Here is a 13,702-nt window from a genome sequence, read left to right on the forward strand (position 1 = left end):
GGGCCTGTTTCCATGCTGTATTACTAGAGTCTAAAGAGGTGAGATGGGCACAGTTTAGAGGAGAGGTGCCTGGTACACACTGCCAGGAGTGGCGGTAGAGGCAGATGGGATAGTAGTGTTGAAGAGACTTTTACATCGGCAAACTAAGACGCAGAGAATGGAGGGATATGGATCAGTGCAGGGGGTGGAGATTAGTCTATCTTGGCATCGTGGCTGGCACAGACATTGTGGGCAGAATGGCCTGTTCTGTGCTGCGCTGTTCTATGGTCTTGGCCAGTATGGGCAGATTGTGATGAAGGTGCATGTTTCCGTGCAGTATGAGTGCTCGTTGTGAGGAGACTGTGTACATCTCTGGGTGCAGCCTTGCCCTGGTTGGGTCTTCGATAACAAATGCACCAGTTATGTTGACAATGCAATCCCCCAATTAGAGGACATGAAGCGGGCGGGCGGGCGGGCGAAGAGATTACCTTGCACACCTTCTGTGGGCCGCCCCTGTCATCGATGGATCACACCTTGCACCGAGCTTGTGAATTGTGTGGCTGTCGGAAGATGAACAGTTGCCAATGAGTGCAACTGTCAGCTGTGAATGTGTGATGTAAGGGTGTGGTGGAGTATGAATGTCAGGAATGGGTTGTGGTTAATAGAGGTAGTTGGTAGTTGAATGTCGAGGTGTTAACTAGTGAGCCGTTATATCCAGTGGTACACTTTGCGGGGAGAGTCTTTGTGCATTAGTTCTTTGGGAATGGCTTCTGTTATAACAGTCTCAGTGACTTGCCTAAATGGTCTCTTATTCCCTGTAAACCTTGTCTCCACATCACCATGATCCCACTAAATGTTACAACAACCAAGTTTGACCCGTTCTCTCCCATCTTACGCCAAAAACCCTTTGGCAAATGACACTCCATTCCACACTCACTTCCACCCTGACTTGCACATGTACTGCGTTTCCCCTTTAAGAGACAAAGGTCTCTCTACAAATAATGCAGGTTAGTTTTAGCCGGTGTTAAACCACTCATTAAATTAGGCTGCCTCCAGAAGCAATGAGCCCTGGGTGTCAGCACCGGCTAAACGCCACAATTATTTCAATTAAAAGCCAGCGCTAAGTTTGCGAGGTGCCTCACCTGGGTCAGACAGGTATGGAATCAGCATCCAGTGCAGTTCAGTTGGCCTTCTACATGGCTGGGCACACAAGTTACTCACCACAACACTGAATGCTACAAAGCAATTTGAAAGCAATTACAGCAACAGCTTCAAGAGGGCTTACTGTAAAACAACTGGAATTTGCAAGGGGTTCAATTTAATAGCCTGGTACAAGAATAAGTTGAGTAAGTTGAATTTACAGCTGACCTTTCTCCAGTTGCATCTGCCCAAATGGAGTTTAGAGAAACTATTCACTCAATGGTCCAAGTCACTTTTGCAATTCAATTCAGCTTCTTGATTCAACACATCAGCAGACAGGTCCTATTGATCTGAAACTTGACCTCCTTACTTTAGATAAATGCAAAGTGCTGGACTAACTGGCCACCAATGGTCCATCCTTGGTCATCTGGTGCCGGCCCTGTTTTGTGCTGGCCTTCTCTTACCACCAGTTCCCTCCCCCCCCTCTGCTTTCAGTCTGAGGAAGGGTCCCGACCCTAAATGTCACCCATCCATTTGCTGCAGAGATGCTGCCTGACCCGTTGAGTTACTCCAGCACTTTGTGTCTACATACGCTTTCTACCATCATCTGCAGTTTCTTTCACACCCCTTACTTTTGAATACAATTCCCTCCTTCAAAAATGGCAACATTCAGGTATTTTTCCAAATTGCTTGTTTTGCTCATACTAGTTTTCAGTGACTAACACATAAGGCAAGTCAGACCCTTCTGTAAACAAGAGATCTTCAATCACTCACCATTTGTATTTGTTTCATCACATAGAAACATAGAAACATAGAAATTAGGTGCAAGAGTAGGCTATTCGACCCTTCACCGCCATTCAATATGATCATGGCTGATCATCCAACTCAGTATCCCGTACCTGCCTTCTCTCCATACCCCCTGATCCCCTTAGCCACAAGGGCCACATCTAACTCCCTCTTAAATATAGCCAATGAACTGGCCTCAACTACCCTCTGTGGCAGAGAGTTCCAGAGATTCACCACTCTCTGGTGCATCATAGGTCTCATTATTTAAGGAAGGATGTATATGTATTGTATATTCTAGCTTTTTAAATATATTTCACATGTTCCCACATTATACTCCATGTTCGACATCCCTGCCCACTAACTTAATGTATCAATATCCCCTTGTGGGCTCCTTGTGTCCTCTTCACATCCTAGTTGCCTACTTGTCACTGTGTCACCAGCAAATTTAGCAACCCTGCTATCTGTCATTTAGTCTAAGTGATATATTTATTTTGTAAAAGCTGAGCCGCCAGCACCAATCGCTGCTGTACAGCACTCGTTACATTTACAGCTGGAAAGAGCCTATTTCTGTTTACTCTCTAATACCATTAACCAGCCGCACAAATTACACACAACTCTCATCACACAAGTTTAAAAGAGGGGTTTCGCCTTGTTGAAGGAAATGTAATAGTATTTAACAAAATAGCAAGCTGTCACGGCTGAGAAATCTCTGGCCCTATAATCGGGAACCTACATTTACAAGTGTGGTCTAATTCTCTCTGGAGAACACTTGCAAACGGGAAATGATGTCAAATACTTCATTACGCTTACCTTATTAATGATATTAAAAAATTACTTGATGGTCCTACTTAATGCCATACCCCAATTCTTATTTTACTCTTTGTGAAAAGAATCCACAAACCTGCCTTCATTGATGGGTTGATGGTGGAGATGGTCAAGATACTCATGTTCCTGGGCGAACACTTCTCTGACGATCTGCACTCAGCCCAGAACAATGATTCAATCATAAGGAAGCCCATCAACGACCCCATGTCTTCAGAAAGTGCACAGATTTGCTATGTCAACAAATACTATTTTGACCTTCCACACGTGTACAGTGGCGAGCTAATTGACTGGTTGCATCACAGTCTGGTTCGGCCCAGAGAGTGGTAGACGCTGCCCGATCCATCATATGTTCTGACCTCTCCACCATCGAAGGCATCCATAGCAAGCATTGGCTCAGAAGGGCAGCCTGTATCATTAAAGACCCACACCATCTTGGTCACACTCTCATTTCACTACAGCCATCGGGAAAAGGTACAGGAGTCTGAAACCGTGACCACCAGGTTCAAGGTAAGCTGCTTCCCATCAACTATCAGGCTCTTGAACACACAAGATGGAGAACATTACTAACCTCACACACAACACAAACCTCAAATATGAATGATGGAATGTCTTTAGTTGCATCAGGACTTATTGCCCTTGTATTGTTATTGATTTATTGGGGGTTTTTTCGGTTTATTCTATATTATCTGTATTGCGTATACCAGCCTGTTCTGCTGCTGCAAGTAAGAATGTTATTGTTCCATTGTCAGTACATATGACAATTCAACACTCTTGACTCTTGGTTCTCCTGAAGTGTAATACATAATTATTTTCTCCAGGGTAAACTTTCAATTTGATCGGTTGCCCTCTCCCCTCCCTGATGGACATCTACACCTCCCGCTGCCTTAGCAGGGCAAAGAAGATCATCAAAGACAGCTCCCATCCTGCGTTTGGACTGTTCGACCTGCTGCCCTCTGGAAGGCGCTATAGGTGCATCAAATCCAGGACAAATAGACTCAGGAATAGTTGCTTTCCGAGAATTATAACTACTATTAATTCCAATTCACACATGCACTGACTACACCGCGGCCCATCATTCTCTGCAGTATATATGTAGTAGGCCGCAGAATTTGTGCACCTTGCTGTTATTTTTCTGTTTCTTGCTTTTTTGTGCTAAATTGTATGTATGCACTGAGTACGAGCAGCTTTCATTTTCAGGTACATGTATAGTGACAAAATGGCATATCTATATCTATATTTCCGCAGCTTCATGGCACATTGCTGTTATGCTGCTCATTGAGGGAGTGCTAGGTTTACAAGGTTAATGGAGCAGCTGGGTCTATTTTGTAGCAGCTGGGCTTGGACACTCTGGAGTTTAGAAGGATGAGAGGAGATCTCATTGAAACATATAAGATTGTTAAGGGCTTGGACACGCTTGAGGCAGGAAACATGTTCCCAATGTTGGGGGAGTCCAGAACCAGGGGCCACAGTTTAAGAATAAGGAGTAAGCCATTTAGAACAGAGACGAGGAAACACTTTTTCTCACAGAGAGTGGTGAGTCTGTGGAATTCTGTTTCTCAGAGGCCAGTGGAGGCAGGTTCTCTGGATGCTTTCAAGAGAGAGCTCGATAGGGCTCTTAAAAATAGCGGAGTCAGGGGATATGGGGAGAAGGCAGGAACGGGGTACTGATAGGGGATGATCAGCCATGATCACATTGAATGGCGGTGCTGGCTCGAAGGGCCGAATGGCCGACTCCTGCACCTATTGTCTATTGTCTATTGAACGTTGATCAAAAATTGCTATCTTAGAAGCAGCAAAAGCTTTCCGAGCCACTTAGCGTTAAGCCAGCAACATGATCTGTCCCTGCCCTGCCAACTGCAAATCCTATTCTCTCAGAAATTCTTGATAGGATAAGGCAATTTTCACTTATTAGAAACAGAACTAATCTGGAAAGGTAGCTGGAGCATATAATCAAGGCCAGATTTTCAATACACAGCTTGTTGGGTTAGTTATTTATGCCCCTTGCTGCTATTGCTGAACGGTTTGCAAACTGAAACTAGGCAGGAATCAACCTATTTAACAAATTGAGTTTACTTTTGACGGCAGTTCCAGTTATTCTTTGAGTCATATTATTCAGAGGACTCTGGAACAAGGCTACATTCCAGGCCATTCCCAGCTAAATTGGTGGACCCAAATGGAGGCACAACTGCACTGCAGTAAAAGGTAAAATAGAAAATAAGGAATCCAGTGCAATTGCCACAGACATGAAAACCAACCAAGCTACCTATTCCTAACCCTAATTCTGATTGCAGTCTTTAGACTTTAGAGATACAGCGCGGAAACAGGCCCTTCGGCCCACCAAATCCGTGTACACCAACCTACACATGGGAAGAAACCGGAGCTCCTGGAGAAAACCCAGGTGGTCACAGGGAGAACATACAAACTTTGTACAGACAGCGCCAGTATTCAGGATCGGGCCTTGGTCACTGGTGCTGTGAGGCAGCAACTCTACCATTGCACCACTGTGTCATCCACTCATAAAACAAGGAATGGTACAGCACAGAAACGAGCCCTGTAGGCCACAATGTCTGTGCTGAGCAAGATGTCAAGTTAGATCAATCTCCACTGCAACACGTGATCCATATCCGTCCGTTCTCTGCATATCTACGTGCCTTTCTAAAATCCATTGAAAAGCTCCTGTTGTATGTGCCTCTACTACAGCCAAGGCAGCATGTTCCAGGTAACCACTCTTCGTGTATAAAAACCACATCTTGTCCTGCACATCCCCTTTAAATGTTGCCTCTCCCAGCTTAAAGCCATGCCTCTAGTCTTTGGCATTTACTCCCTGGGGGAACGTTTCTGTCTATCTACTATGTTTGCATAATTTCATTTGCCAAGGACTTTTGCCTCCAATATTTTCTTTTGCATGGAAGAATGCCAATTGGCCCATTGAGTGTTGGCAGCGCTCAGAGCCTTCTCCACAATCCCTTTCCTCCACTTCTTTGTCTTTGCCTATTTAGTTTAGTTTAGTTTAGGGATAAACCTTCGGCCCATCGACCAGCGATCCCCGCACATTAACACTATCCTACGTACACCGAGCCAAGCCAATTAACCTACACACCTGTACGTCGTTGTAGTGGGGGTGGAAATCGCAGATCTCGGGGGAAACCCACGTGGCCACGGGGAGAACGTATAAACCAAAGATCAAATCCGCACTATGATCTTTGGTATATACTCCATCCAGACAGCACCCGTAATCAGCATTGACCACAGATCTCTGACACTGAAAGGCAGCAACTCTACTGCTGCACCACCATGCCTCTCACATGCCCAGACACCACTTCACTTCTCCTATCAGCTACCTACACCAGATATAATATAGAGTAGCCAATTACCCGTCAACATACATTTGTGGAAGGAAACTGGAACAACCCAGAGAGCCCGCATCATGACACCCATAGGAAACCCGTACAGTCACAGAAAGGAACGTGCAAACTCCACATGGACAGTAGCACTGAAGGTCAGGATTGACTCCAGATTGCTATGAGGCAGTACTGCTTAATGTCCTTCACACTGACATACAGTGACAGATCAATGACATGCACACAGAGGATGGAACACACAATGAAAGATAGTGGGGAATAAACATAAATTCTGTCTTGAATGTCCACAATAAGATTTTGATTTTGGCCATTGCTGGTCCACCACCGATGTTCTGGCCTTTCTGGAATATCAATGTTGCTGGACCAACAGCGGTCACAGCCTCTGTGAGGACTCTGGGGTGGTAGCGGAACTGTCCACCTTGGCCGCGAGGGGTCAAGATACCAGCCTCGGACATCGGCCATGGGCAGCGGCTATGGGAACGGATCGAGCTGGGATGGAGTGCAAGAGCCCCGGCCACACGGGGCAAAGTCGACCCGCCGATCGGAAGTCTGGCTACAAGTCCCGATGATGTCGAGATCGGCCACCTCACCTGGCCAAGGCACCACATTTCCAGGGGACTTTCAAGTCCGCTCTCATAGTTTTGTCCGGATTAAAAGAGGTGCCAGTCCACCAGTGGTGGACCTGTATATAAAATTCCAAAGTTCTAACTTTTCTTAAATCGTCTCGTATACCTTAAGTATTCCGTGTATCCAGAAACTCAATACCTGGAATTTTTCAAACAGCTGTGGTACATTTCACAAATCCAATATTAATTGGTGTTGGAAACTACCTTTGTCCAAAGTCATCTCCAACCATATACGCTGCTGGCAAATTCATTTCACTTGTGACAATGTGACAAATAAAACCGTATTGTATTGGATAACTTGTAAACTGAACAACATTTGAAAATAAAGACCACCAACAAAAAAGATTTAACATAGCAAGCCGAGAGTTAGCGTCACTCCTGTCTGTCCACTCCTCACATAATGTTATATACTTGTCTCCCCTCAACCTGCAGCGTACCAGAGAACACATTCCAAACCTGCCAACCGCTCCTTGCTAAAACACTTGCATGCTGACATAATTCTGGAAAACACCCTCTGCACCCTTTCCAAAGCCTCCACATTCCTTCCCATATTGGGGTGAGCAGAACTGCGCACAATACTACGAAAGCAGCAACGTCCTATAAAGCTTCATCATGACTTCCTAGCTCTTATACTCAATGCCTTGACCAACGAAGGCAAGCGTACCCTATGCCTTCGTTACCACTGTCTTGTTATTCATTCACAAACATCTACTCAGTCGTGTGCTACAGATAGGGCCTTGATATACTTTCCTGTGGCACTCTACAAATTACTAATACACGAAAGCTTAGTCTGTTACGTATGAGAACAAGTGACGGTCTGAGGTAAACAGAGACATTAAGACATATATCCAACAACTATAAGTTCATGTTATAGGAGCAGAATTAGGCCATTCAGCCCATCAACTGTACTCCACCAATTAATTCTGGCTGACCTATCTTTCCCTCTCAACACCTTTCCCCTGCCTTCCCCCTATACCCCTGATGCCCATACAAATCAAGAATATATTAATATCTGCCTTAAAATATCCATTGACTTGGCTTCCACAACTTTCTGTGGCAATGAATTCCACCAATTCACCACCCAGAGACTAAAACAAGTCCTCATCATTTCCTTTCTAAAGGTGTGTCCTTTTATTCTGAGGCTCTGCCCTCTGGTTCTAGACTCTCCCACTAATGGATACATTCTCTCCACCTCCACTCTGTCCAAGCCTTTCACTATTTGGTAAATTTCAATGAGGTGCCCCCTCATCCTTCCAAACTGCAGCGAGTACAGGCCCAGTGCTGTCAAATGTTGATCTTATACTAATACACAAAATGATTCCCGTCAACTATAATGGTGTTCTAATGTTTCCTTACTTTGGAAAGTATTATATGTAGCAATATTAGTAGGAGAGAACAGTAGATGCTGATTTACACCAAAGATAGAAACAAAATGCTGGAGTAACTCAGCGGAACAGGAGACAAGGAATGGGTAACGTTTTGGGTCAAGACTCTTCTAGAGGCCTTGTAGGAATCAGTGATAGTACACCAAATGAGACTGGATTTGCTTTGCTAATAACTTAGGAAATGGAGTCTCTCCTGAGGACCTAATAAGGGGACGGTCATCTTGTGTCATGGATGACAAACTTTAATTGATTGAAAGATACAGCTTTCGATCCACCGAGTCCACACCGATCATTGATCCTTTCACACTAGTTCTATGTTATCCCACTCCCTACACAATACAGAGGCCAATGAACATACAAACCTGCACAACTTTGGGATGTGGGAGGAAACCAGAGCACCAGGAGGAAACCCACATGGCCACAGGGAGAACTGGCAGCACCCAAGGTCAGAATCGAACTGGGGTCTTTGGCACTGTGAGGCATCTGCTCTACTGGCTATACTCAAAACTATCCTTACTTTCAAATATTTGGTCCAATGAGTTCTTCAGAAGGCCACAAGACAATCAGCCACAATGTGTTGCTCCTTTGGCATTGTCTGGCCAGGGAGGCTACCAACCAGTTGTAACACAAAGTAAGATGAACCCCCTGGTCTGATACATGTTGAGTGGTGCTGGATGGTTTGTTCCCTCCAAACCCCAATCCCTGCAGGGTCACAGAACCAACTCAGACAAGCCCAACATACTTGTGAGGCAAGCGAGGATTCAATGCCATCACAGACAGACAGTAACACGGTGGCGCAGCTGGTAGACCAGGTTCAGGAACCAGAGACCCAGGTTCTATCCCGGCCTCGGGTGCTTTCTGTGCGGAGTTTGCACGTCATCGCTGTGACACCATGTGATTCGGGAGGCCCCGACCACGGGGGAACATCAAAGAGGAAGATGACTGGACTTTGGTGCCTTCCCTCACAGTGGGAAACTTTGATTGCGCTACAAGGGGATGTTTATGTTAAAGTCTAGCGTGTGTTGTATTCTTGTTTATTCGTATGGCTGTATGGTGACCCCGAATTACACTGTACCAATTGGTGCATGCAACAATAAATGTCTCTTGAATCTCCCTCTTGATTCATCCACATGCCCCGGTTTCCTCCCACATGTGGGGGGTTGTAGGTTAATTGGCCTCTGTAAATTGCCCCTAGTGTGTAGGGAGTGGAAGAGAAAGTGGGATAACAGAACTAGTGTGAAGGGGTGATTGATGGTCGGTGTTGATTTGGGTCGAAGGGCCTCTTCCAATGCAATCCAACACAGCACAAACACAAGCCCTTTGGACACATTGTTTGGGCTTTGATTATTGGCCTCAGATGTTCCTGCCACTTAAGTCGTATCTTAACACCCTGCTCCTCAGTCCTCTATTACATTGTTTATCATCCACTAAAGTAAGCTTCCTATTAAATGTGTCAATGTTAATGTGTAAACCTCAATATCACTGTCCACTGTCAGATTGTCAGGCTGATTCAAACATAGCAGCCTCAGTCTTTACTTGAATTTTGTTTTGAGTGAAATATCAAGGCACGGTGGCCCAGCGGTAGAGATGCTTCCTTACAGCACTAGAGACCCGGGTTCGATCCATTCTACGGGTGCTGTCTGTGTGGAGTTTGCACGTTCTCCCTGTGACCACGTAGGTTGCCTCCGGGTGTTCCGGATTCAACCCACAACCGTGTGGGTTTGAAGGTTAATTGCCCCTTGAGTGGAGGACAATGAACTAGGGTGGATGGGTGATCGATAGTCAGCATGGACTCGGTGGGCAGAAGGGACTGTTTCCACACTGTCATTCTAAACTAAACATCACCAACTAAAGAGATTTTCTTTGATGAAAACTCTAATTAGAAATTACTTTGTACTCAATTTGATTTGATTTTAATATTGGCAAAATAACAATTTACATTCAAATTTCCAACACTCCTGGGGGATATGTCGCTGTGGTACTGCTTGCTTTGCCCGTAGCCGTTGCCATGGCAAGGCAGCAGAAAGCAAACACGTCGTCAAAAAAAACCCCATCGGTCTCAATATTAAATAGTACGGTTTAAATGAGAAAATGGATTAAGTGAAACCCCTTTTCTGGGTAACCAAAGAAAGTGGGGGTGATTTATTAGATGCACACAGTTTGCCTGCCACCTCTACATATGGCAATGTCTTGTTTAAAACAACTGGTATTATGTAACATTTAAGAAATAGAGATCTAGAGAAAGATACCGTCAGTTGTCAGTGATTAGTGAAAGGGTGTCTGGGGTTATGGGGAGAAGGCAAGAGAATTGGATTAGGTGGGAAAGATAGATCAACCACGATTGAAAGGGCCGAATGGCCTAATTATGCTCCATCCACTTATGGACGTTCAGTTGGGATGATGATTATTAGCTCCGCTTCTAACATTACATTGTAAAGTATTTCAGTACTGCAGTTCGTTGTCGAGCATATGTTACCAAACAGACAGATGACTGTGTCTTGTCTCCGCTACAGGCAGCAAGCAGCACGTTATATGCATCCATCCTAACATTCTATTTGAATGTACATGTATCATCTGTGGACCTGGTGCAGTGGGTGAATGCGTTCATTGTGCAGGGCTATAGGACGGGGGTGAATCAGTCAGATAGATGTGTGTCCCTGCCTGTGACATTAACAATATCTACTGGGGCCGGAGAGGCAGACAGGGTCTCTCTCCCTCTCTCTCACCCGGGGTTTAATCCCTAGGCTGGCGGCTTGCTACACAACTCAGCTACACCAATGAATTGGTATTCATTTGGCAAAACGGCAGCAACGACTTTGCTCCTCGGATGGAGGGAAGAAACACAAACCAAGTCAAGCGTGGGCAAAAAAAACGGAAAGCAAATGCCGCAAACGCCTTGTTTGTGCTTGTTTTTGTGTTAGTGCCGGCACCTTCCCACCCTTGAACATGGCCCCATGTCATCTTGTGGGGGGGGGGGGGGGGGGGGGGGGGGGGGGGGGGGGGGGGGGGGGGGAACAGCTCAGGGGGGCTGCCTTTAAATATGTATTTATTTTTCAATTTACGACAGCAAACCCCCCCCCCCCCCCCCTCTCTCTCTCTCTTTTCCAGCAGATTCACCTAAATATGGCATCGTCTCTTAAGGTGTGTCAGTGTTTTTACATCAGTAACGGCCCCTCTGGTGCTGGGGGCCGAGACTTGACACCGCAAACCTGCCGGTCGCCACCTTAAACCCCCCGCTACAGAGCCTGACACCTTCAATCATCTGCGATGCTTGGGATTTCATTCATTTTCCGTCTGAAGGAGCGATCAAGTGGGGACAGAGGTGGGAGAGGGTGAGGTGGAGGAGGGGGGGGGGGGGGGAGGATAAGCGAGGGGGAGTAGGATGGAGTGGAAGGAAAGGGAAGAGAGATGGTGGAACGGGAGGGAGGAAGGTATGGATGAAGGAGGAAGGAGGGAGAGGGAGGGGAGAGAGAGGGGAGATGGAGTAGGGGGAGAGGGAGAGAGGACAGGGAGCGGGGGAGGAAGGAAGGTGGGGGGGGGGGGGAGTGAGAGGGGGGCACATTCCCAAATGTAGGCAAAAACATTCCCACTAAACGGGGAGCCAGTTGCTCCCTGCCTCTGTTGACACTTTCGTTTTCCCACCCAAGCCTCCCTCCTGCGCCCAGTGTTCGGGCTCCTGCTTCATTTAAAGGGACGGAACAGGAGCCGCAGCAAGGGAGAGAGGAGGAGGAGGAGGAGGGGGAGAAGGCTGGGGGTGGGGGTGAATGGGAGGGGGTGCAGTCTCTGCATTCCTCAGCAAAACAACCCCCCCCCCCTCCCTCTCTGCAGCGCACATTCACACAGCGCTGAACACCCACGTTCATTGGAATGAAACATTGAACACAACCCGACGGACGGACATGTACTGTACGATGCATTGTATTGCCGCACCCAGACCAACCTGCCCACTGTCTGGTTGGCGAGCTGTCGCATCCGATTGAATTGTTTCTTCATCATTTACTGGGGAAGACGCCGGTGCAATGAAACACACACCAACATTTCATTGATTAAAACCCGGTGCAAGCTGATCGCCGCCACTGTAATCCCGCCGCTCAGTCTACGTGGAGACTGGCATATTCTTCTGTCTTTCTCCCTGTCGTTATCGATCCTCCGACCCGGTGACAGCAGCAACGGCGGCGACAGCTCCGGCTTCCCCACCACCGTCTGGACCATATTCCACCCCAGTGCAGACTGGCCATGCGCATGCGGATCTACCGCCCGCATTCTGGGATGTGTAGTCCCATAGACTACACTCATGTCACATATCACAGCATAGCCTAGTACAGCATAGTACAGCACAGCACAGAGCACAGGACAGCACAGAGCACAGTACAGCACAGGACACAGTACAGCACAGCACAGCACAGTACAGCACAGCATAGCACAGCATAGCACAGCACAGCACAGCACAGCACAGTACAGCACAGCACAGCCCAGCCCGGCACAGGACAGCACAACACAGCACAGCACAGCACAGCACAGCACAGCCTAGCACAGTCCAGCATAGTACAGCACAGGACAGCACAGCATATCATAGCACACCATAGTACAGCACAGGACAGCACAGCATATCATAGCACACCATAGCATAGCACAGCACAGCACAGCACAGCACAGCACAGCATAGCACAGCACAGCACAGCATAGCACAGCACAGCACAGCATAGCACAGCACAGCACAGCATAGCACAGAGCACAGCACAACACAGCACAGTATAGCATAGCACAGCACAGCATATCATAGCACAGCATAGCACAGCACAGCACAGCATAGTACAGCACAGAGTACAGCACAGCACAACACAGCATAGCACAGCACAGCACAGCACACAGCACAGCACAGAGCACAGCACAGCACAGCACAACACAGCACAGCACAGTATAGCATAGCATAGCACAGCACAGCATATCATAGCACAGCATAGCCTAGCATAGCACAGCACAACACAGCACAGCACAGCTCAGCATAGCACAGCACAACATAGCACAGCACAGCATATCATAGCACGGCACAGCACGGCACAGCATAACATATCATAGCACGGCATGGCACGGCACGGCACAGCATAGCATATCATATCATAGCACAGCATAGCACAGCACAGCACAGCACAGCACGGCACGGCATAGCATATCATAGCACAGCACGGCACAGCATAGCATATCATAGCACAGCAGAGCACAGCACAGCCTAGCACAGCACGGTACGGCACGGCACGGCACGGCACAGCATAGCACAGCACGGCCCGGCACGGCACGGCGCAGCATAGCCTAGCATAGCACAGCATATCATAGCACAGCATAGCATAGCCTAGCATAGCACAGCACAGCACAGCACAGCACAGCCTAGCACAGCATAGCCTAGCACAGCATAGCATAGCCTAGCATAGCACAGCACAGCACAGCACAGCACAGCATAACACAGCCCAGCATAGCACAGCATAGCACAGCCTCCTGTCAAATCACATGACATGCCATATCATATCAAAGCCTCAATCACATTCATGTCACACACACATATCACATATCACATCATGTCATATCATAGTCGTCTTCTATA

General features: G+C 47.1%; 1 protein-coding gene across 7 annotated transcripts in view; it reads right to left on the reverse strand.

Moving 5' to 3' along the window:
* The window catches only part of LOC129708090 (rho GTPase-activating protein 44-like), a 161,627-nt gene extending 149,305 nt beyond the window's left edge, over nt 1–12,322 (reverse strand). For all 7 annotated transcript variants that reach the window (XM_055653643.1, XM_055653642.1, XM_055653641.1 and 4 more), the window contains exon 1: nt 12,044–12,322. In XM_055653643.1, coding sequence (XP_055509618.1) covers nt 12,044–12,099 — 56 coding nt within the window. In that variant the 5' untranslated portion in view covers nt 12,100–12,322. The remainder of the gene's footprint in view (nt 1–12,043) is intronic.
* Between the last annotated feature and the right edge of the window lie 1,380 nt (nt 12,323–13,702).

Source organism: Leucoraja erinacea, chromosome 23 (assembly GCF_028641065.1).
Source record: "Leucoraja erinacea ecotype New England chromosome 23, Leri_hhj_1, whole genome shotgun sequence".
In the NCBI taxonomy this organism is placed as follows: Eukaryota; Metazoa; Chordata; class Chondrichthyes; order Rajiformes; family Rajidae; genus Leucoraja; species Leucoraja erinaceus.